This window comes from Rosa rugosa, chromosome 5 (assembly GCF_958449725.1).
Source record: "Rosa rugosa chromosome 5, drRosRugo1.1, whole genome shotgun sequence".
NCBI lineage: Eukaryota > Viridiplantae > Streptophyta > Magnoliopsida > Rosales > Rosaceae > Rosa > Rosa rugosa.
The window spans coordinates 37,778,010-37,804,789 of record NC_084824.1 but is presented as its reverse complement, the minus strand read 5'-3'; the positions used below and the strand labels follow the sequence as shown (position 1 = coordinate 37,804,789).

Genomic DNA, 26,780 nt, shown 5'->3' with positions numbered 1-26,780 from the left:
CTGCCTAGATCTAGGGGGTCTATAGAGAAGCCTAGAAGATATTCGGCGGACAACGGGTCCGGAAGACGTTCAGCGGACAGTGGGTCTGGAAGATGTTAGCTGTTCTCCTGTTCTGTATAACACGAGCTTCAAGAGGGAGACCGAGGTGTCCGGTCTTCGCTTCTCTGATGTCTAAATTAGTTGAGTATTATTATTGACAGAATAACACTAAATGTACAGTAGTTGCTTGCCGTAATTATTAAGGTTTAGACTTATATAGGGAGCTGAGGATCGGAGCTTCTCCATATTTTCGATGTGGAACTACCGTGCATCAAAAGGGATTGAATGGAGACCGAATGGAGATCTGATCCCATCTAAAAGGACATCTTTAGCAAGCGCACGATTCGGCTCGCTGGTGAGTGGTGAGACTGTGGCATGGCCGAAACAGTCACAGAACGAGTGCTAATTATGCTCAGCAATAGGCTGTATGTACACCAAACATAGTCTCTAGTCTAAAATAGTTTTGCATTTCCATTTATTACTAGATCAGAAAGGGGAAAAAAAAAAAAAAAAAAACACTGCACAAAACCTGAAGAATTTGAAAGGACCAAAACCCAGATACTTTCCGTCTCTAATCAAATGTATGTGGCAATCTCCGATGAAGAAATTGTTGCAGTTGCACATATTACACTTCTGGCAACTCAAATCGTTAATCAGGCAACTTTCATCTCTTTACTTTTTCTTTTTTAAATAACTGAGACTATGGTAAGTTCAAAGTTCAACATATCTAAATCATAAACACTGCTGATTACTAGATGTCCTATACGGCACTGTCTTTGGCTATATCCTATACAGCTGATGGTTTCTTCATAATATTTTTCATAAGAATAGTTGCCGGTGCAATGCAGTCGTGCATATTTGAAATAATGTCAAATTTGTCTTCTCTTAAAAACAGAGGAGGAAGAAAAGAAAAACAAAAGAGAAAACAGAGAAAAGGATATCGAGTCATACTCATACCTTGGAATATGCCTCCAGTAGTCGTAGAATAAATCTATGAAAGAAGACTGTCCCCATCAACCGCCCTTGGATAAGCTTAGGTCAGAAACGTTGGAATACGAGACTCACCAACTAATTTTCCTAAAGCCATCCACAGCATCTCCCTCACACAGTTTGCAGGAGGTGGTTTAAGCATTAAGAATATCTATCTACCTCAATTTCGAATAAGAACGTAACGGACCTAATATAAGTGATTTCAGCATCGAATAAAGGGTTTGTCTCCCATGATGATCAATCGTGTAAAATCAACCTTAAAAACCAATCTAGAAAACTCATTATTGTGATTTGTGACGACATCCTGGTTCAGACTTCCATAGCCTAATTAATCAAAGCGATTTCAACTAAGACAAGCTGGTTTTCTTTTGAATCAAAACAAGGCCAACCTTTCATATCTGTGTTTTGAACCAAACCCAAGTCAATGAATACACCACAGATTTGATTCCAGAAAAAAAAAAAATGCCACGAAATGAGATATATATATATATACAATGACAAACCTTTAGAACAATCTAATATACATTAGCAAACAAAACAAACAAGACCAAATTCAAAGTATGATACAAAAGTTTACCTATTTCCTACCAAACCCTTGAATTAGTGTTCCTATTAAAATTCCACAAGCGCTTTGCCTCTTCTTCTTCACCGGCGGCGGAGGCAGTGTTCCCTAATTGAACAGGTGTCCGGCAAATGGGACAAACCGAAACCTTAACGAGCCACGTGTCGAGGCACCTCCTATGGAACAGGTGACCACATGCAGGGAGTTTCCGGCACCACTGGCCTTCCCGAAACGCGTCCAGGCAGACGACGCAGTCGGACGACGACGCCGTTTGGTTTTGGGTTCGGAAGCGGAACTGAGGGAGGGTCTTGAAGTGTCTGGGGGAGAACCCAGATGATGGGAGGTCGAACTGGGTGCGGCGACGGTGGAGAGCGCCGGCGGAGAGGATGAGAAAGAGGAGGAAGGCGACGAAGCCGAGGAAGAGGAAGAAGATTGAGGTTATGAAGGTCATTATGAGAGCTTTGAGGATTGAAGATAGGAGCTTCGGATTGGGTTTTGGGGGCGGTGGTTGATCATGATGGTGGTGGTGGTGGTGGTGGTGGTGGTGGTGAGGATGAGGAGGCATGGTGGGGTTTGATCCCAGTTTTGGTAAATGAAGATTTAGAGATCAAAGTTTAGGGGATTGACTATGACTATAAAAAAGGGAGAGGAAGATGGATTGGCTTAAATTAGAAAGCTCCTTTGTTGTTCTGCTTTCCAGAATCTGGGCTCGGTTTTGGATTAACAAGTGGACAGCTCTATATACCAATTGTTGGACTTGGAAATTGATAATACCAAGTGAAGAATCAAAGAAAAGTCCTTGGAGTGTGGTCTTCGAAGAACGGCTAGCCCAAGGTTGACACGGCCCAAAAAGGTGGGGTATATGTACTAGAATTAGGACTCACACTGTGAGCGATATCTTAGGCGGTGTCTAGTAACGTTTTACATCATGGTTTTTCGAAGAACTTGTGCAAAATGAAAATGAATTAAATTACATTTTTAATATCCGAAAAGGCATGTGGCAGCTTAATTAGAAATACTTTCAAAAAAAAAAAATGAAAATAGTAAATCACGTCGTGTACAAATAATATAAACAAGACAACAACTATGTGAGGTCGCTCACGTTGATAGCAACTATGAAAATGAATTAAATTACATAGCGACTTTGATCGAGCGGCGTTACAACTATCAGTGAGGCCTCCGCTCAATCAAAGTCGTTGTTAAGTCAGTTGGTCGGTGAGGTTGTCTTTCGGTCAGTGGGTCACTAGTGGGTCGATCGGCGAGGTCATCAACAGGTCGTTGAGGTCGCCAGTGGGTCGCTCAATGCAGTCACTGGTCGATTGTTAAGGTTGTTAAGTTTGTAGTTGAGGTAGCCAATTGGTTTGTGAGGTCGTCGATCGGTTGATAAGGTGGGGTTGTTGTATTTTCCATATGTGATTTTTTTTTTTTTTTTGGAATCCTATTTTCTAAAAACACTTGAAATTTAAACATAGACAAAACAATTATATTTGGCATTTTTGGGGTTTTCTAAATTCGTTTTTTGACAACAAGCATGTACTTTTGTATTTGAACATAAACTATTTTGCAAAACTTCTGTTGCTCTAGAGCGTACGTAGGCAATGCGGTATGTGGTACAATGATATATATTTCACACAATCATTGTTTTTTTCGATGAAAAAGTATAACAACAAAAAGCTACAAAGTAGCTCATCTAAAACAGTCTAACTAAGTCATGTCCAAATGAAAAGCTTGAACTGCTGAAGTCGGAACTCATCAAAATAAGTTTCCCACACATAACACTACATTTACATGCATTTGGCTGCTCATGTACATTGAGGAATTGCATAGTACATAGCAAAATAAATCAATTCCTATACTCAAATCTAACTATGTGGTTATATCGATCACTACGTCAAAATCTCTGAATGAGCGGAATGAAGTAGAGGCTTCTTTAGTGGACACTCGTCACCCTAACAGTTAATTTTTTTGCAAGTAGAGGATGATTTGTTCCCTATAGAGGATTGTTTCTTCTTCATAGAGGAAACCTGAGTCTTCAACTTGGAGCTTCAAGCATTCTTACTCACAGCAGTACACGAGAGAGATTTTTCCTCTTCTTTCTTCCTTAGCACAAAACTAGAATGAGCATCAACACTACTCAACCTCTTTTGTTATTAGGGAGAGGCAAAGTGGACTGAGCCTGGCCACTTACCCAGAGCTGGACACTTTGGGGTTGCAGCCTCTAAGAGTTTAGGGTGGTTGTAGGCATGGTCGATTGAAATGGCCTAATATGACAGTCAAAGCAATAAATGTTGACAGTGGTAATGAAAAATTCAATTTTAACTACTTAATAGATAAACAGCAAACCTGCTGAGTTTAACATGTAATTAACAACCTACTTAAACCCCTGAAATAGGCCCATGCTAGGCCAATCAATGGATCCCTTCTTCAAATCAAGCCGCTTTTTAGAGGACATGTTCACCTCTTTTGGGTGCTTGATCCTGTTGGAATTTACTTAGAACATTTCAAAATACCAGCTATATTTGAAACCACACTTTCAGAATACACTCTACATAGTGCAGCCTATAGGTTCTTAGTTATCAATAGTGACCATAATTTAATGGAGGTCAATACCAAAGTTGAAACTAAGAACGCAACATTCTTTGAAAATGTTTTTCCAATGAAACATGGACATTCTCTCATTTCGCAATTATACTTTGAAGGGACGTATTCCGAAACTTTAAATAGTACTTTTCATATTACGAAATAAAACATATAATGGGAAAAATAGGTATATACGCCTAAGACATAATATTGTGAAGCAATTGCTTGAGAATGGAGTCATATCCATTGACTACGTAAAATCAGAGTTGAATTTAGCGGATCCTCTAACAAAACCACTAAGCTGAAAACTAGTGAGTGAAACATCAAGGGGAATGGGGCTTATGCCTATAGACAAAGATCAAGAGTGATGGTAACCCAACCTATGTGATTAGAAATCCCATGAAGTATGTTCATATGGGTAATAATAAGTCACTTGTTGGTCAGTGGTGCACTATCAAATAAAACTATTGATAGTCCCTCCCTATGGTGTAAATAGATATTGCTTGAACTGCAATGTGTAAGGTAGGCCTCATCATATGGCCCTTGGGCCCTAAGCCCGCCCTAAACCCGCCCGGCCCGTAGGGCCGAAGCCCAGCCCGGCCCTTCCATTAGGGCGGGCCGGCCCGACCCTTTCTCAAATAGGGTAGGGTAAGGGTCATGCAAATGAATTCCGGCCCTACCCTACGGCCCGACCCGATTGAGCCCGAAAGGGCCAAGCCCGGCCCGGACCTAAAATTTATATTTTATTTTTATTATTTTTCTATATTACATATTTATATAAAAAGAAATAAGAAATATGTTATTTTAGAGAATGGGTATTAGATTGAACATTTGAACCCAATTAATTTATGTAAATCTAATTTTTATATCATACACTCCAAAGAGAATGGACACTAATTTTTTTATAAATCTATATTTATATATCATACACTCCAAAGAGCAACTTCTATCAATTCAAAGAAAATGAGAAAATCAACCGTTGGATGTGATTATTACAATAAATTATGCGTGTGGTTAAAAATTTAGTCAATTTCACCATAGTTTCGAACCCGATCGGATTGGTCAACCATATTCACTTGTATGTTTTCTTGGTTGACCGATGACGTGACAACCGCAAAACGTGCTAATTTTTTTACATCACATTTTTAAATATTTCATCAATGGATGTGCGTAGATATAAGATAAAAATTTCAAATTTAATTACAAATATGTTGGTCTATACCAATTTGCCTCCTAAAGTTGTATAACTTATACATTGCATTTAAATGATTGAGGTTACCCTCCATGAGCAAAATGGGGGACGAAATTGAATTTTTAAAAATGAACCGCTGGATGTTGTTTTCATATGAATATATGTTAGTGGTAGAAATTTCAGCAATTTCCGCCTTCGGTTGGACCTCGATCTACCCGGTCAACTCAATACCCTAAATAGAACATAAAACAAATATGCTCTTAACCGGTCCTTGGCAATTCACTTTTTTCGATGTTTCAGCTCCCACACTCTCATGGGTAGGGGTTCTACTTACTGATGTCAAAATTCCGCAACGTTTGTCCGCGCATGGTGCCGCTCCCCTTAAGGAAGTTTGCTTGTACAAAGCGTTGACCGCTACGTTGGACGCCTTATTCACGGCAGATCGGCCTAATTTCTTTACACAATACCTATCAATGTTGTATAAACATATGAGAATTTTCAGATTGGTCGATTTTCATTTCAAAATTTTTGGATCGCACATAATCCTTATATGCCTTGAAATGTAGTATAACTAGTTTATTAGGCTTGTTACCCTCCATGAGCAAAATGGGGGATGAAATGGAATTTTTTAAAATGAACTGCTGGATATTGTTTTCATATGAATATATGTTAGTGGTAGAAATTTCAGCAATTTCCGCCTTCGGTTGGACCTCGATCTACCCGGTCAACTCAATACCCTAAATAGAACATAAAACAAATATGCTCTTAACCGGTTCTTGGCAATTCACTTTTTTCGATCTTTCAGCTCCCACACTCTCATGGGTAGGGGGTCTACTTACGGATGTCAAAATTCCGCAACGTTTGTCCGCGCATGGTGCCGCTCCCCTTAGGGAAGTTTGCTTGTGCAAAGCGTTGACTGCTACGTTGGACGCCTTATTCACGGCAGATCGGCCTAATTTCTTTACACAATACCTATCAATGTTGTATAAACATATGAGAATTTTCAGATTGGTCGATTTTCATTTCAAAATTTTTGGATCGCACATAATCCTTATATGCCTTGTAATGTAGTATAACTAGTTTATTAGGCTTGTTACCCTCCATGAGCATTGTAAGATTGATCAATTGGCCCGCCCGAATAAGCCATAATTTTTTTTTTATTTTTTCTATTTTTTAATTACGTTTCTCTTTTTTCTATAATATGCAATTTATCTCTTTCTTTGTAATTGATTTCATAAGTTTTGTTTAATTTCTATTTTCTTTCTTACACAACAATTAATATTGGGAGATTTATATATAGATAGTTAATTGAATATAACCACCTTAAGTAATATTAATAAATGTTATAAGTTACAAGTATTATATGAATATAAAATATGTTCAATAAAAAACAATGAGTCTTTTATCACCAATATATACCATTAAGCCATATTTTGAGAAGAAAAAAATAATGTTTTTTTTTGTTAAACAAAATAAGGCCCTTTTTGGCCCATTTCTGCCCTATTTGGCCCTATTTGAGGGCCGGCCCGACCCGGCCCTTTCGGCCCTAACAGATCGGGCTTTTCGGGCGGGTAAGGGTTAACATATTTAAGTCCCGGCCCGACCCTACCCGGCCCTAAATTTTGTTGACTTTGACTAGGCCCGGCCCGGCCCGACCCTAAGCCCTAAAATTTAGGGTAGGGCTGGCCCTAGCCCGGCCCATGATGACCCCTAGTGTAAGGTTGAACAAATGTTCTTAATGAGTTCCATAGCCCAAACATTTGGGTGGTGTGTTTATTTGCAGTACACACTTGATGGATTCACCTATATTGATGTGGAAGTGGGGCCGCTTCCTATGAGAGTAAGGCATACTCTCTAGAGCATTCATGAATATCCAAGTAGGGCGCATGGCCTATTTGCGCCAACCCGCTTCGAACAACTTGATCCAAGAGTTAATGTGGATGGTTAGTTGACTGATTCACAGTTAGAAATTTTGATTCATAGAAAATTTTATTTTCACCAAGGTTTCGTGGGTCATGACTAATTTGTCCTATGGCTGGTTCATAGTCGAAAAGACACCAGTTCTGATGCATTGATTCTCACTTTCTTTTGGAATTTCTTATCTTACACTTTCCTTGAAATTTTGGTATTTTGAAATAGTGGGGAATTGTTGGAATTTACTCAGAATATTTCAAAATACCAGCTATATTTGAAACCTCCATTGGACCTTTAATTACAGATGGCAATAGTCATTAACTCTCTTTGATTGTGATTGACACAAAGATTTCATCAGTTTACTCATATACCATTCATTTGGTCAAAGTCTGCAATTATGGTGGTTCATTCCTTATTTGCTTTCTTCCATTTTAGTTTACTCATCAATGTCAAGAAATATATTGCCTTTCTGTTACATCAGGTACAGAGTGTAAATATTGTCATTCCTATTTTGATGTTTTGATTCTTCCTAATCAATGTCATAATATTCCTTTCGGTTACATAAGTTACATACCTTAATTGCTATTGTTAAATTGTCATTGCATTGATCATTCCTGCCCTATATATAATCCCTAGCTTTCCAGATCAAAATAGACAACAAAAATTCAATCTCCTTTGTTTCCTTTCCGAGCTCAAGTTACTCATGTGTTTCCTTTAATTTTCTCTATTCCACCAAAAGAAAGTTTCAAGTTGTTCGATACGATCCGAGTATTGCGAGTGTACACCTACAAGGATCGAGATTGTTGTACCCTGGAGGGTAGGCCGTCAACACTTATTGCTACACCAAGATATAATCTCTGAAAGGCGGACATCTACTCTTAAGGGCACTGTACCACACGCCTCAACCTATAAGTTCGTACTCAAAGCATCATCCATCTCCAGAATTTCCAACAAATCCACCCGTCATGGAAATTTCGTTCTGTGTCCCATTTTAGGATTCTCTTTAAGGGCCAGTTTAGTATGACTGTGCTTATAAGATAAGTTTGTTCATGCTGTGATATGAGAATAAGTGGTTGTCAAGTAAAGCAGCTATGTGTTTTTTTTTTCTTTTTTTTTGAAAGGGGTTTGGAACCCAGCCTAGCTAGGAGGTTCAGCCCCACGCTCGGTTCCATTTATTATATTAATAGTAGTACTTTGCGTCGGGGGGGGGGGGGGCATAAAACCTGAACCCCGCGCTACATTAGAACAATTACAATAATCCTCGTAGAGAATGTCCTGAATAATAGCAAGAGTCTCCTCTAACCAAACATCATCAAGTGCAAACAAGCGAGCAAGGTGAGCGAGACGATCTGCTACACCATTTGCTTCCCTATAAATATGTCTGATCTCAATAGATTGGAAAGCCGTCATATAGGACTTACAATCTTCCAATACCCGACCAACATCAGAGAAGTCATTCCCCTCTCTTTTCAGGGCTGCTATAAGGAGGGTGGAGTCACTTTCAATTTCAACTTCTGTCCATTCTTGGTGAATATCAAGTAACAAGCCCGCTCTACACGCTTCAACCTCCATATAAAGAGCTGAGTGAGCATGTAGAAATGGTCTAGCCAATGGCGCAACTCCCAAGCCTCTATCATTTCTAACCACAACCCCAATACCACCACAACCTGTTTCCACATGGAAGGCACCATCAACATTAATTTTGAGCCTACCACTAGGAGGACACTGCCATTTGGTTAGGGCTCTCTTCTTTTTGCAGCTCGGTTTAGCCTGTACCTTTAGGAACTCCTCCAAATACCTCTTCACCCAATCCACTATGAATAGAGGGCTAAATGAAACCTTTTTCCAAATAATATTGTTACGCTCGGACCACAGAGCCCATAACAACATGAAGAACATACAAACCTACTCCCCCCTCAACTTATCCAACATATCAAAGACCCATGCATTTAACGTACTTGCATGGTGGTCAACAACATTCAAACTTAAGGAAGAAGAAGACCAAAACATAATTAAAGCTGGGCAATGTTTAGAAAGGTGAATACCTGTCTCAAAGCTCTCCATGCAGAATACACACCTTAAATCAGGTAACTCTACTCTTCTTGTAGCTAAAGCTGTACGTGTAGGTAGCACACCTCGAAGCAAGCGCCAAATAAACACCCTAACTTTGGGCGGTACCCTAGTCTTCCATACAAAGTTCCAATACTTTCCCAGCGGTCCACCAATTACCTTAGTCGATGTAGACGCAATATTACTAGCCCCTCTCCAAGACCTCAGTGCATGGTACCCGCTCTTCACAAAGTACAACCCCTTCTTATCAAAATGCCATATCAAATGATCGTCTGTCTGTCTCAAACTCAGTGGTATACTTGCAATAGTCTTCACTTCATCAACTGTGAACAACTATTCTAACAGGTGAGTTTGCCACTCCATCTCCTCAACATCGATCAGGTTTAGTAAACTAAGGGGGGTGTATTGTATATGGAATTAGTGGAACTTTTAAAGAAATCTATGGAATTTAAAAGTCTGGGTGTATTCAATATAGACTTTTAACAGTCCATGAAAGTCTTGAGGTATTCAATTAGGATTTTTAAAGACTTCATGAATTCCACCAAAATCTAGAGGTATTCAATTAAGACTTTTAAAAATGAATAAAAGTACAGAGGTATTCAAAATATCATTCATACTTATGGAATTAGAAAATCATGACTATACATACCAAACTCCAATAATTTTCCAGCCTCCAGACCAAAGATTTCAAAAAGTCTATCAAAGTTTCATCTTCAACAAAAAAAAAATGGTCTATCAAAGTTCTTCTCTCTACGCACGAACAAGTTTGTCATTCATCATCTCTCTTTCTTAATTTTTAATCTTTTATGATATCAACCTTTTTTGATACCCAACATGTTCATTGTAGTTGTTGAATATGATTTTTGTTTTGTTTTGTTTTTTGTTTTTTTTTTTTCCAATTGTGATACTTCGAACTCTAATAGCAATAAAAATGATTTATGAAACCCTAAAACTCAAATATTGTGGTCTAACCCTAAGACCTTGAACCATACTAAATTTTATCTTATTAATTCATTATTCTCATTAATTTGAATTTATATTATGGTTCAAAAAAAGGTTGAACAATTGAATTTCAATTGATTGATTATAGATCAAGACATTGACCAATATTGCTACAATATATGTTAATCAGCAAAAACAAAATTGATGAGAATAATTAACTATAAACATCAAGTGATCTATATTGTATATTTATGTTGTTGGGAGATTAGGAATGAGAACAAACTCGCTAGACAGATTAACAATCATTTATTTGAGTCAATTTCTATTAGAAGATACTGGAGCATTGAAGAGACAACAAGTTATTATTTTGTTCTGTGTTTGGGCTGCATTAAAAAACATTTTGTTTTTTTTTTTTATATTTTGTACATCCTAGGAAATCTGTAGAAGTCATTCATAATAAAGTATATAGATTTTCATGAATCAATAAAAGTCTGTTGCTAAAATCAATGGTTTTAAGAAATCCATAACAGTCTATCAACTTTTTAAAGAGTCTGTGGACTTTTCAAAAAGTCTGTCATTTAAAAAAAGTCTGCACAAATCCAAATACAATACACCCCCCTAAATTTTTAAAAGTGCTAATAGTATTAAAAACAATGACAAAGTGTTTGGTTCGACTTGAAACTAAAAGTGCTACAGTAAAAAAATAAGCTACTTCCATAAGTTTAGCTGAGAGGGCTTCTACTTGTAAATATAAAAGAACTTTTGACGTAAAAAGAAAAAATGTCCAGGGGACCTAAAAGAGCCCTGGTATTTAAAATATATTGTTGTTTTTAGTTTACCAAACACATTACTATCAATTGTTTTAAACTTAAGCTGTTTATAAGATTTTTTCTAATGCAGCCTGAATTGTCAAAATTTGTTCACAATAAATTCACTTTGTTAAAAAAAAAAAAAATTGGCTTACATGAACACGCAGTTAGATTAAACATTAGTCTCAAAGATGGGACCTGCCATGCTAAGAAGACGAAATGTGAACCATGCATGAGCGTAGAATCAATCTACAAACCTAGATATCCCTTCAAAATCCATCGTAACGGCAACGTTAACTTTCTTTCTTCCCAATATGGTACGGTTGCTACCTTTGTTAGAACCAATCAGCATATAGGAATACATACAGTGTGTGTGTGTGTGTGTGTGTGTGTGTATTGAATATATATATATTGAATACAAACAAAATATATAACAACAAATAAAAAAAAAAAAAAAAGAAATCAAATAAATTTGAACATAAATTAAATTTCACTAACTTGATCAGATAGAGGCCTGCAACGCAGTGACCTAAGATAGAAATTTACCCCCATTTGTGTTGTAGTTTCAGACATCCGAGGATACAACTATTAAATGGTACAAAGTTCTTGTGCAAGAACTGGTACCCTGGCGAATTTTACTTTACGCTTCTCAAAGAAATAATTTAGGAGGAAGAAGAAGAAGAAGATTTTTCGATGATTGAATGACGACCTTGGGTCGTCTTTATATAAAAGGCAAAACGAACAGTTGTGTCGGCAGTTGTCGTTTGATTTCATCCATTGCAACTGTTTGGTTTTATCCAAAAAAAAAAAGAATATTAATTCAAAAAATAAAACCAAATTTAATTAACAGAGCCCAAGGCCTAAGGCCCATCTTTGATTTTTATATATATGCATAATCCTATGGGAAACCCAATAGAAAAGCCCACAAAGTGCACCTCTAGACTTATCAACCATTTACTTCTTTACATGGATGTTTCTTTATAAAGGCTATGAGCCTTTAAAACTTCTTCCATGTGGGACTAAAGTCCCACAAGTTCCAACAATACACCACATTTTCTATTCAAACCCTAACAATACCCCACATTTGAATAGAAAATAAGATAATTAGGAACTTATCGTTATTTCGGAGAACTTAGATAGGATATGCATCGGAAAATGTGTCTTTTAGACTTGAACATTTCGTAGTGAATACTTATCGGATTTACTTTATGAAGTAATGAACTCAAGTCTTGAACTATTCACGTTTTGTAGTAAACTGAGACAACAAGTATCACACATATCATATCTAGATATATTTCAAATTCTTACGGTTGTGTTCATTTTGGTCCTGAACAACTTCTTACTTCATGAGATTTTTTAGAGAACTTAGCCATGTTGGTTCTCATAGATGTGACCCCGCATCATTCTCATATAGGGAATGTCAATTAAGAATAGTCCGTACTATCCCACTTAAAAGCTATTAGCATTATCAAGAATATATTAATATTCATCCCTTAATCGTCAATGGAAAACACACTTTGTTTCATCTTAGGAATGAGCATATATGTGTGTGTTATGCATCTCCAATGTTGCTAGGTTAGGTTTCCGCCAAGTAGTGACTCATTGTATAGGCTTTAAGTCAATTCCTTCGATGTAAATAGTACTTGCTCTCTATTAAGGCCTTTAGTCAAAGGATCCGCTATATTTTCCTTTGATTTTACATAGTCAATGGAAATGATTCCATTCTTGAGCAAGTCTTGTATTGTTTTGTGATGTCGCCTTATATGCCTTGATTTGCCATTGTAGATTTGGTTCTTTGCTCTTGTAAGAGCAGCCATATTATCACAATGTATGCAAATGGTTGTGACAGGCTTTGGCCACAACGGAATACCTTCTAGAAAATTTTTGAGTCATTCCGCTTCTTTGGCGGCTTTGTCTAAGACTACAAATTCTGCTTCCATAGTCGAACGTGTATTCACAGTTTGTCTCGATGATTTCCAAGATACGGCTGCACCTCCAAGTGTAAATACATACCCACTTGTGGACTTACTTTCCGAATTATTGGAAATCCAATTTGCATCACAATACCCTTTTAATACAGGAGGATATTTGGTATAATGCAACCCATAGTCTATTGTATTTTTTCTGATATCGTAAGACTCTCACTAAAGCAATCCAATGTTCTTTTCCCGGATTGCTTGAGTACCTACTAAGTCGACTTAAACTATATGCCAAATCCGGTCTTGTACAATTTATTATGTACATTAAGCTTCCAAGAACTTGTGTATACGCCAATTGAGACACACTATCACCTTGATTTTTCTTAAGATGACTAGAGGGATCAAATGGAGTAATAACCAGCCTATCATCATAGTGTCCAAATTTTCTAAGGACCTTTTCTACATAATGAGATTGAGTAAGTATGTAACCATTCGAATTTCTTTGAATTCGAATACCAAGAATCACATATGCTATTCCCATATCTTTCATATCAAAAGAGGAATGCAACATTTTCTTTGTTTGATTAATTACATCCTTACTTGTTCCCATAATGAGCATGTCGTCCACATATAAATATACAATGATAAATGTGTTTCTACATTCTTTGACATAGACACATTTGTCACATTCATTTATTTTGAATCCATTTGATAATAGTACATTATCAAATTTCTCATGCCATTGCTTTGGAGATTGTTTAAGTCCGTAAAGGGACTTAACCAATTTACAAGATTTATTTTCTTGACCTTTAACAATAAACCCTTCGGGTTGTTCCATGTAGATTTCTTCATCTAGCTAGTTCGCCATTTAGAAATGCGGTTTTCACATCCATTTGGTGTATTTCCAAATTGTGTACAACCGCTATAGCAATTAATGTTCGTATTGACGTAATTCTTGTCACCGGTGAATAAGTATCGAAAAAATGTACACCTTCTTTTTGACGATACCCTTTAGCTACTATACGATCTTTGTATTCTTCTATGGTACCATCAGGTCTCATCTTTCTTTTGAAATCCATTTATGGCCTATTGGTTTATATCCCGGAGGTAAATCAACCAATGTCCAAGTATTATTTTGCATAATGGATTCCACTTCACTTTGAATAGCCTCTTTCCAATAAGGTGCTTCTGATGATTCCATGGCAGCCTTATATGTTTGAGGTTCTCCTTCAAGATTAAAGGTCATGAACTCAGGTCCAAAATCTTTAGCAATTTTTTCACGTTTACTTCTCCTTGGTTCTAGAATTTCTTCTTGAATAGTAGAAGTATTATCTTCACCAATTTCAGTAATTTTGTTTAACTCAATTTGAGGCAACGTATCTTCATACGTTCTTTTCCTTGGATTAGACCTATACTTGTAAGGAAGAATATCCTCAAAGAATTCTGCTTTGGCAGATTCTATGATGGTGTTTATGTTTATATCAGCAACATCAGACTTGTAAACCAAAAATCTATAGGTAGCACTATTATTGGCAGGGCCAATATATATGCAATCTATTGTTTTTGGTCGAAGTTTAGTTCTCTTTGGAAAGGGAACTTGAACTTTTGCAAGACAACCCCACACTTTCATCGTTTTATAAGTAGGCAGTCGTCCTTTCATAGTTCATAAGGAGATTGATCACTTAGCTTATAAGGAATCCTATTTAATATCATATTTACAGTAAGCAAGGCCTTAGCCCACAGATTATGTGGTGCTCCCAAACTAATTAACATTGAATTTATCATATTTTTCAATGTTCTATTCTTTCGTTTGACAACTCCATTTTGTTGTGGAGTATATGGCTGTCACGCCCCGAATTTTGAATAAAAGAATTCAAATCCGAAACGCGAAAACTCAACAAGCACAAGAAAATGCTTAGAAAATTTTCATTTAAATTAAGGAACTAAACAAACTGAGCTCACAATATCAATACCGACTCGTTCTTTAGAGTCACATATTACACTAAGGAAAGTTTACAAATTAAACTGAATAACAATTCAATAAGTAAACGCACCCGCCACACTCACTACACAGCGGAAGACTAAAACCAATACATTTCTATATATGTCCATGCTACAGAAAGTACACCTCAACCTCGACGACGATTACTCGATATTCTAACCTGCACAATAACCCCTACACCATGGAATAGTGCACCGGGTTGAAACAACAAACCCGGTAAGCTTTTGCAAGCTCGTATGAGTAAACTCAATTAAAATGACTCACGTCACGCATGCTTATAATTTCTCAACTCGTGAGATAAATTAAAGCAACAACATTTAACTCTACAAAACACAACCAAACATACAATCACACTAGATAAAAATTAGTAATCCCTGCATAGAAAATTAGTTGAGGAGATCACCTAAAATCACACAACTCAAAATCATAGTAATCTCTGCGTGTATTTTAGTTCAGGAGATTACAATTAAATCAACCATTAGAATGAGAAGGAAAATCAATAAGGAAGTCAAACAACTCACACTAAAATCGATGATCACCCATCAACTCCAAACTAAAGTCGATGATCACCCATCAACTTCCAATAAATCATATTATCTCAACTCACACCCTAATATAAAATCAAGTCCCTCCTCAGACAACAAAAGAAAGCATACACTCGAAACTCTCTTTTAAAAACATGTACTCTTGAGTGACATAACACAAAGTTAAACATGTACTCTTTTGTCGTAAAACAGAAAAGACACAGAGAATAGAATGTGTGTATTATTCATCTCACCATGAGGAGCCTTATATAGGACTACATGGCGTACACAAAAGGGTAATGCTTAATTACAATCCAATCACTCCTACAATTACAACCTATCAATCACCAATCTATAGGGATAGACACCTATTACTCAACATCTATTTACATGATTATCCACAAATATTTACAACACTCCCCCTTGGATATTCCATGTCAATATTGTTGCATAGGCTGAGCGCTTCTAAGTTGCCCCGTCAAAAACTTTGCCAAGTAATAAAAACCCTGTGGGGAAAAAAAACAACCTTGGTCGAAGGAGAAAAAGAGCACAACGCGCTTGAGTGTGGAGTAGTAGTATCACAGCTTCAGAGATAGGTGAAGTCTTCTTATCAACACCATAGGTAGGTAGTATGTCTACGAGAGGGATGCATTAGAGTTGCTACACCAAAATCTTGCCCGGTAAACCCAGTGGGAGAAACCCGTGGTCGAAGGGAAAAGATGAGCAAATGCATGTATATGTCGAATCAAAGCATCTTCAGGATGTAGTATAAGTGGGATGACCATGCTAAAGATGTGCCTCGTTAAAACCTTGTCAGGTAACAAAACCCAGTGGGACAAAATAACCCTGGACGAAGGACAAAAAGAGTACACGATGGTCAAGTGGGTATGCTTCAAGATACTCCCCCTGATTTTGACTCCCCCTGAAAATTACATTTCAGGTAATTTAGATAGTTTATGTAGACCAATACCTTGGACATGCTTCTGGAATATAGACTTTGGTACTGACTTCGTGAAGACCTTGGACATGTACATTCACATACTGCTTCGTGAAGAGCTAGTATCTCAGCATGATTCGAAGAGGTAGCAACAAGTCTATTTCGTAGACCTCCAAGAAATTGCAGTATTCCCAATGGTAAAGACATAACCAGTTTGGGAACGTGCCTTGTGCGGGTCTGATAGATAGTCTATATCAACATATCCAACAAGGCAAGCATCATTCTGAGGATCAAGGGGGTTTGATCCATTCCTTGATGCGTAGGGATAGAATAAGCCCATATCCGCCGTACCTCTAAGGTAGCGAAAAATGTCTTTTATGCCATTCCAGTGGCGGCGTGTTGGCGCAGAGATATATCTAGCTAACAAGTTCACATCGAATGAGATGTCCTGTCTAGGGCATTAAGCCAAGTACAATAATGCGCCTATTGCACTTAGATATGGGACTTCTGGCACCAATATCTCTTCGTTATCATCTGCAGGACGATACGGTTCTTTCTAGACTTCGGACGACTATGGGTATGCGCTTTTATCCTCATTAAAGCATCTTAACATCTTCTAGATGTAATTTGGTTGATGGACCAAAATTTCATCTGCACTGTGCTCGGGCTCCAGGTCGAGACAATAATTTGTTCTCACAAGGCCTTTCATCTCAAATCCCAACTTCAGGTGTTTTGCGGTTTCCTTGATCTCTTCAGGAGTATCAGTCAAATTTATGTCATTGACATAGACCATCATAATTGCAAACTCGGAACTTGTTTCCTTAATAAACACTCATGGGCATAGTTTATTATTCACATATCCCATCCCGATCAAATATTCACTTAGACGGTTATACCTCCTCCGTCTAAATTGTTTCAATCCATAAAGTGAACGCCTCAAAACTAATGGAGAGCGTGTTCCGTGATCTAGAACTATTTGCATCGGGTATCATAAGTCATTCATGAACTTTCATGTATATCTCTGTATCGTGATCCCCATAGAGATAAGTTATGACCACATTCATAAGCTGCATATTCAGTTTTTCGGAAACTACTAAACTGGAAAGGTAGTGGAACGTTATGACGTCCATTACGGGAGAATACGCCTCCTCGTAATCAATCACAGGGCGTTGAGAAAATTCTTGCGCCACGAGACGAGCCTTGTGTATCACAATCTCAATTTTCTCATTATGCTTCCTTACAAATACCCATTTAAATTCTACGGGTTTAACATGGGGAGGTGTAGGAACAACAGGTCCAAACACCTAGCTTTCTCTTTGTCAAGGAATCTAATTTGACCTGGATTGCTTATTTCCTTTTTGGCCAGTCGTCTCTTCATTGATATTGATCAACAAAGCAGGGTTCGAGGTCATCGCTTATTATAATTTTGGTGGCCACCGCAAATACTAATATACCATCGATGATAATCTCAATCCGATTCCAAATCTCACTAAATTTACAGAGATTTCTCTATTCTCGGGAGTGGGTTCAAATGTTGGAGCGTCCCCCAACATGGTCTCTTCTAGGACATACCCATAATCCGGATTTATCTCGTGAGATGAATCGGTTTGAGATTGCGATGTCAAGAGGATTCGTTTGTGCCAAGTTTACCCTCTTCTGGGGATAAGAATCCTTTGAACCTAATGGTCTACCTCACTTCTGGGCAGGGACATATGACTGGTTAGCCGCCATGGTCGTACCTCGTCCATCTAGGACGACACATCCTACTGGGACGTCTATCCTTGCAGGCACATTTGCAGCAGGTATATATGATCTCGTCACTTTTGCTAGATCAGAGAAAGTGCAATTACAGAATGGATGTATGTATTTCCCAACTAACGGAACTTATCAATATATAAACTTAGGAATCAGTCTTAGGAGTGCAGGCCAGTTCGCATCTTAATACAGGATAGCAAGACAACTTGAATCCTAAACGAAACTGCAGATCAATCTCAATAAGTCTGACGATGTTATGCTTTACTCAATTAGCCAAACCATTCAAAGTAAACTCATCACACATAACACAAGATCTGTTGACGCAGTAAAACCCTCCAAAGAGGTAAACAACTGCGGGCACTATGCCGGTGAACAATCCACTATATGAATATGAAAGTACATAAAGATCTTACACAACTCATCTACTAGAACCAATCTAGTGGGCAGCGGTGTCTCCTCATCTTTGCTACTTCCAAATCAGCGACCTTGTTCTCCTTTGTCAATCTTGAGATGGCATAACTCTCACCTCGGTTGTCAATCACCTCAAGGCACAAATCATGCATGAACTACCAACACACATGAAGCATAAAACCAGAAGACATTTTTTGACAGAAAAAAAAAACTTGGGATTTGATAATCCTTCAAAAGCTAAACAAGGAACAGCTTATGAAGGATTCTCACATGAAACTTTAGCTCAATGCTTTCTGAAGATAAAGGCAGAAAACTCTCAAGTCTCAAGAAGGCAACGACCAAATATTTTGATATATTCCACCACTTGAATAACCCTAAGAGAAACATATATATAGGAGAGGACGAGCTAGGGTTTCTGATGTACATGGGCTTCATGACGTCTTTTTAAAAAGCATGGATTAAAATAGAATCATCATTTAGAAAGCCCATAAACCAATTTAAGAAAGTTTGAATGCTTTTGATAAAACCATATGAAAAATCGCAGATCAGTACAATAGGATTGAAAAGAGAATCGCATCCTATAATAGGATTCAAAGGCAAGTTTAGTCCTAACCACTTTACAAGCATGCACATGTATGCAAGACATACCTGATTGATGAGAGTGGTACATGAAGCTTGAAGCATTCCATTCTTTCAAGGATCCAAGAGTAGAAAGCTATTACAAGAAACGATGACTCTTGGCTGTTGCGCTTAGGAAATGCCAATCAAAATTAACATTGCACTAACAATCTCCCCCTTTGACATTTCCTAGGCAAAACAACATATACATTTAATCATACACAATAGTTGATCCTATACTACCATGACCCAAGAAATATGAATTTCCAAGTTCTAATCTGCACACAAAACACATAACACCCGTGAAGAACATGTATGGTTGAAGTAGTGTAAGCATAAGCATATGAAACATTAAACTTCCAATCTCTCCCCCTTTTTGCCTGGAAAGGACAAAGGGACCAAAGCATATTGTGCATAAGATTTCACTCCCCCTAAATTCAATACCCATGTATTGGTAGCAGCGGAAACAAACATTAATCAGGGGGTTAGGAATAAAATATCAAAATGACCCTGCAATAGAATTGAACCTTCAAACACTCTTGAATATCAGTATGTTATGACAAATTTCAAAAGATCAAGAAGAATAGTGTATATGTTTGAACCAAGGTAACCTTCACTTTGTAGCAGACACAATTAAGAAGAACCAAGCAGAGATGATGCATGAGACATACCATTACCACACATAGAGCAATCAAGCAGAGCTTTTCCAAGATAACATCAACATGAACACTTCTCAAGAGCATCAACCAGCAGATTTGAAAGAGAGCAGGTTTCAGTAACAAAACACTTATAGCTAACAGATTTCAATTTTTTTTCCAATGTACGCTTCTGGCCACACACTTGGAGGTTATACAAAGATATTACACTCATTTTTCTCAGTGGTTTCAACGTGGTAACCGTTGGTTCGAATATCCTTAATACTCAATAACATTCTTCTGGAACGTGGAGATTATAAGGCCTCATTAATGGTAGGTTCAGTACCATTGGACAACATACAATGGGTTTTGCCATAACCCTCTATCAGGTTGGATTGGCCTGATACAGTTGTCACAGAGGTATGAATAGACATAAGTTTGAAAAATATCTCCGATCTGGGAGTATAGTGTGCGTAATAGCACTTTTAACCAGACAACAAACTTCCCCACAGAATATGCCTATTCATTTATTTAATTCAATGGATCACATGTATAAATAAGTTTATTGAATTAAATATATTCGAACATAACCACATTTCTAAAATCCAAAATAATTGAAAACATAAATCACCAAAATCCGAAGATGTTTCATTCATTAAGATGAAATAGATATGGCACAAGGGGCCAATTATACCCATGTCTTCGAGTTCTAATCCTCGGTATGTTCTGTAACTGCCTGAAAATCCATGATCTCTAGTGTGGAATCGATAGAAAATGACCCTTTAATAAAGTTGGTATTTTGAGTTCCGCGACCGGCGTAATTCTCATCTACTGCTTCGGCTATCGCACAACAGGTGCGGGACCAGCAGTCAATTCCTCCACATCGATAACAAAGATCATGCTGATTCTGGTGGCGACAGGCCGGACCAGTGTTCCTTTCAACTCGGGCTTGTTGAGTTATGACATCATGGTTCCTACCACGTGGGCTTTGGCCACGTGGAGCCTGATTACGTGGCCTCTTGGGCTTTGGCCAAGTGGCAGACGGTCATATGGGCTATTTTCGTTCTGCTAATAATGTCTTGCTTCAAGTAAGAAAATGGTCATCTGATGGTGAAAGTGCTCTTCCAGAGCGACCCAAAGAGTCTGTGTATCCTTTTCATCGGATACTCAACTTGGAGTGTTTTCTCCATATGTTTCCTTTTCAAAAATTATGGCACTCATATTAAAAGCCTCAATGACGACATTGTTAGCATTGATTGTTGATCTCATCTTCTTTGCAGTCAGATGAATTTTCACATCTTGAGTTCACTTTAGATAGTTTCTTCGGGAGACCACCAAAGCAACAAAGTCAAACATGTTAAGATTTGGGGAAAATTTCGCAAACAGTACACCAAGTAAAGACCACTAATAATTCTTATACATAAAGTTCCAAACCAAACATTTTGGTACACGAAATCTGAAACTCGACCCACTATCAGTACACGACGTCAATTTTTGACATCAAAATGTCCATTATGCCCTCAGTTTTTTTTTTTAATAATTTTTTTTTTCTGTTATTTTTTTCTATTATTTTTTTTTCCTTCTTTTTTTCTGTTATTTTTTTTCCTTCGTTTTTTCTGTTATTTTTTTATATTATTTTTTTTCCTTCTTTTTTTCTGTTATTTTTTTTCCTTCGCTTTTTCTGTTATTTTTTTCTATTATTTTTTTTCCTTCTTTTTTCTGTTATTTTTTTTTCCTTCTTTTTTTCTGTTATTTTTTTCTATTATTTTTTTTCCTTCGTTTTTTCTGTTATTTTTTTTCCTTCGTTTTTATCTCTTTCTTCTTCCTTCTTCCGGGCTCACTCCCTCGCTTCCAACGCCGCCTTCCTCACCTCCACGCTCACTCCCTCGCTTCCAATGCCGCCCTTGCCCTCCAATTGGTGAGATTTATGGTTCTACAGCTTATATTTGTAACTCAGCAAATATTTAGTCATGTGAAAAGAAAGAAAGAGATAAAAACGAAGGAAGAAAAAAAAAATAACAGAAAAAATGAAGGAAAAAAAATAATAGAAAAAAATAACAGAAAAAATGACGGAAAAAAATAATAGAAAAAAATAACAGATAAAACGAAGGAAAAAAAAAACAGAAAAAAAAATAATAGAAAAAAAGAAGGAAAAAAAACGAAGGAAAAAAAAAACAGAAAAAATGAAGGAAAAAAAAATTTATTAAAAAAAAAAAAGAACTGAGGGCATAATGGACATTTTGGTGTAAAAAATTGACATCGTGTACTGATAGTGGGTCGAGTTTCAGATTTCGTGTACCGAAATGTTTGGTTTGGAACTTTATGTATAAGAATTATTAGTGGCCTTTACTTGGTGTACTGTTTGCGAAATTTTCCCTAAGATTTGACATTTCTTACACGAAAGGAACAAATAATATTAGTGCTTTGGGTAATATCATCCATAAGCAAGTAATGAGAACTTCAGGTTCTATAACATGGTATGAAAAATCGGATTAGACATGTAAAATCTACTGGTTTTATCATGTGTGGTGAATTTATGAAGGAAACTTCAAGTTTCTTAAACGGCATTATCGAAACTACAAGTTCGATATATGTATGAACTACTGGTTCATTTAGAACTTCTAGTTCATTAGGTACTTGCATTTTCTACACATATTCTAGTGCAAAAATTTAGACAAGTAACTCAATAATATTGAATGAAGCAAATTGAAATAATCTCACAAATTTGGATAAATAAAAATCACAAATCAATTGAGATATTAATTGCATGCTACTAATTTAACATATTAACCATCACACAATTATGTGAATAAATGCTTCTGGCAATTAATTACACATATTAGATATGGTGAATCTATTTACAATATGAAATTATTTTTCCTTTTATTTTGATTCTGCTAGACCAAAGAAGGAGTGGGCTTGATAGTGAAGCCTATCAGGCTTAGTCTACGGGCTAGTGACCTGGGCTTAGTCTGCGGGCTTGTGACCCGGGCTTTCATGCGTAAGTCAAATGGTGTGTGAGACCTGCTGGGCTGCTAGGTCCTGCTGATGGAGAGTAGGCCTGCTGGGCTCAAACTGGTCTACCAAGGAATGAAAAATTATTACTCAACCCTTTCGGTAACTCCAATTGAATACGACCAGGTAAGGAAAAATGAGGTTTAGGTGGAGCGAGGTTCACTTAAGTACACGGCCTCATCTGAACCTTGCCTAGACATCGCATCCAACTGGATGAGCCTAGTTTGAGAAGATTCATAACTTTTGTCATGGCAACATGTGAGCTTCTGTTCTGGTCTTGCAACTTGGGCTTGAGCTTCTGGCTCGGATTTGTTGTTGTGACTTTGGGCTTGATTTGAGCTTCTGACTCAGCCTCATTTAATATTCACAATTATAACATAATTAAATTCAATATATGTTATTAAATCATAACGTAAATAAATTAATACAGCGGTTATGTACCTAAGGAAATGGGTTCAAATCCCATTAATGCTTCTGGCATTTCGTATAGGTAATAAATTGGGTAAATGCTTCTGGCATAATGTTAATGTAATAATCGCGTAATAATTTAGCCTATAATGCTTCTAGCATAAGGAATTATAATGGCATAATTCAAATTAGTGTAACCAAAAATTAAGCCCATAATTCGCGTAATATACAATATTAAAATGTAGTAATAAAGGATACATTGTGAAACTACTATGGCAATTGTTTTGGATAAATATCAATCAAAACCAAAACATGAATTGAATCAATTGATCAATCACCAATTATATGGAGTTGAATATGCTTCTGGCAGTATTAATATTAAATGGTGGTGATAATTACCAATTGGCCATAATGGCACAGTGGACAACATGCTGGGCTGGTACACATTGTGGTTGGGTTTGAATCCTAGAAATAGCAGACTTTATTTTTGCATGATTGATTGATGCTCTCTAGTTGTGAATTGGTGCTACTGGACCAAGTGCTAGAAATAGCTACAACCAAAGTATCCTAATTTTTTTCTTTTCCAATCAAACAATCCAAAACATGAACAAGTATATATATTCCAAATAAAACAATCAGAATTTAGGGTTCATGCATCATGGAGGATTTTTCATGTTCAATCAATAGGCTCAAATAAGCATGAATAAAATTAGATTTTGGAAAACATTACTTGATGAATGACGGATTAATCTTCAGCTTATGTGTGCAGAACTGAGAAGGTTGTCTTCTCAACTAATCCAAGAGATATTCGCCTCTTCTGGTAGGAAACTCCGAATCTCAAAGCTATTCGATCCAAATCTTAGAGCTAGTCGTGAACACGGAGCAGATTCTCTTCTGAATAGCTCCCACTTCGAATGGTGTACAGGTCTCAAAACGACTCCAATATGGCTAAGATTTGGAGGTCAGATAGAAGAGGCAGAGATGAACAACTTTGATGAAGGAAAAATTTTGATCTGAGGTCCCGATCAAGAGGTTTCGGGGTGTGCAAACAGGCTGATCTGCACAGGAACTAGCGTGCTGCTATGCTGCAGGGGCAGCAGGCGTGCGACGGTGCTACAGGAGCAGTGGGGGCTGCAGGGAGGCTGCGGCAGGGGGGTTTTTTCCTGGCTAGAGCTTGGGTTAGAGTTTTCGTGCTGATAACGTGTTGTAAAACAGAAAAGTTTTTGAGAGAGAGAGAGAGAGTTTGGACGCAGAGAATAGAATGTGTGTATTATTCATCTCACCATGAGGAGCCTTATATAGGACTACATGGTGTACACAAAAGGGTAATGCTTAATTACAATCCAATCACTCCTACAATTACAATCTATCAATCACCAATCTATAGGGATAGGCACATATTACTCAACATCTATTTACATGATTATCCACAAATATTTACAACATCTTTTAAAATTTAGCTTGGTATAGTTGTGAGGAGAAGGGTGCCATTTAATGACCTTACCAATGCTTGAAGGAGCAAAAAAAGGCCGGGCTTTGTATTATGTTCTCTGTAGGCAGCACTAAAGGAGGCAGAGGCATGCACCACAGAGATAGGAACAAACTCACCAGACCTGAAGATAACATTGTTTCTGGACTTCTAGATTTGCCAGCAGATAATTAAGCATTCTTCAATAGTAGGAGAATCTTCAGTCTGAAAAAGAGAGATCGACCAATGATCCAAATTAGGGAAGGAAGAAGGCTTCCGAATTGAATTAGTCATATTCCAGACAGTATTGGTTTTAGGACAGGAGTAAAAACATGCTTCACTCCATTATTACAGAGAGCACAAACAACATATTAGCCATGACAAGAACGAGCTAGTCTAGCTCTAGTCTTTAGCCTATCCCTAACCAAAAGTTAAAATTTTATAGTCTTTAGCCTATCCCTAACCAAAAGCCAAGCAAAAATCTTAACTTTTGGGGGGATATTGAGCTTCCAGATCTTATTCAACATTTTCGTCTTAGGATGGTTATCCTGATCGCATTAGATTCAGGTTGCCGTCTTAACGGAAAACTTACCATTAGAGGTCAGCCCCCAGAAAAATTCATCATCAACATCAACTAAGGAATATTGATAAAGGAAATATCTCTAACAATGGAGGCATCTAAAAAATTGAGAAAGTTTAGATATAAGAGCAACTCCAACAGCTTCCCTATAATTTCCATATAATAGGGAAGCAAAAGTCAAAGATTTAGCATTTTTTTCTTCTCCAACTCTAACAGATTCTCTATTTTACAGCAATCTCTAAAATCTCCATATTCTTCCTTAAAATTTTAGAGATTGCTGTAAATATAGGGAATTTGGTTTTCTCTTTCCTCACTTTCCCTAAAATAGGGATAGTTATAGGGAATCTATTGGAGCAAAAGATGCTTATTTTTTCCTAAAGTAGAGAAAAATCAAAATATAGGGAAGCTGTTGGAGTTGCTCTAATCCATGAACCGTTGTCAATGTAATCCGAAACTGAATCATCTAAATTAATCATATTCCTGATATTAGTATCAACTAGCTGAATCAGAGAAAAATCATAAATCTAATTAAAAATCCAGAACTTAATATTTTTCCCATTAAGGTATTCAATTTTTGTGAATGATTGAATGATATAATATATCGAAGTTATCTTAAACACCTGACAAGAAATCTTTTACATTTGGAGATCCACGTGAAAAGGAAGGAAGCATAATACAAAAAACATATAATCTACAAAGCAGCAAGGAACTGTCCGGAGAGGTCATGACAAAGCAAGTCCATAAAACGTGAAGATAAGGCCTGCTCTTCCATTTGGTTCCGGTATGCCCTAACTTGTGGTTCCAAATTGGCCATAATAATGCCTTTGGAGATGAAAAATAATGAAACGCGTTGCTGCAGAAATGGTGCTGCATGGCGCAGAAGATTGACAAGGATGTAAGCATACTAAAAATGTGAAGATAAGGAAAATCAAAGATCTATATGCACCCAGATTAGGCCATGCAACGGGAGAATATTGCCAAAATTGTGGTCCATTGTATATTTGTTTCATCTTCATAATAATGTGGGTATGGGACACCATTTTGTAGTCTGTTTTATTTGTTGGTTTCTAATACAACGTGATATCTGCTGCTGCGTTTTTCACGTTTGCATGGAATACGATTAACAACGGTTTGATTAACGATCAATCAATTAATCTCAAATTTAACCGGTCTGCTTATAGTTATTTTGTCTGAATTTCGTTATAAAATAGCTCCAAAAACATTAGATTAACGGTGAATCAATCTCAAATTTAACTGGTCAGTTTATAGCTATTCCGTCTCAATATCCTTGTAAAACAACTCGAAAAAATATAGTATTAAAGAATAAAGGAAAATGAGTTAAAATATGAGATCCAAAAGCTCGTACGAAAGCTAAATTTTTTTCTGCTTTATTTTTCTTTTATAGATGTA

The 26,780-nt window shown here is 37.1% G+C and overlaps 1 protein-coding gene across 1 annotated transcript; it reads right to left on the bottom strand.

Annotated features, from left to right (window-relative positions):
- Positions 1 to 1,492: 1,492 nt before the first annotated feature.
- Positions 1,493 to 2,307, bottom strand: LOC133710074 (RING-H2 finger protein ATL56-like). The gene has a single exon (XM_062136051.1). It carries the CDS (start codon positions 2,154 to 2,156, stop codon positions 1,614 to 1,616), a length of 543 nt encoding a protein of 180 aa, XP_061992035.1. The 5' UTR covers positions 2,157 to 2,307; the 3' UTR covers positions 1,493 to 1,613.
- Positions 2,308 to 26,780: the final 24,473 nt, after the last annotated feature.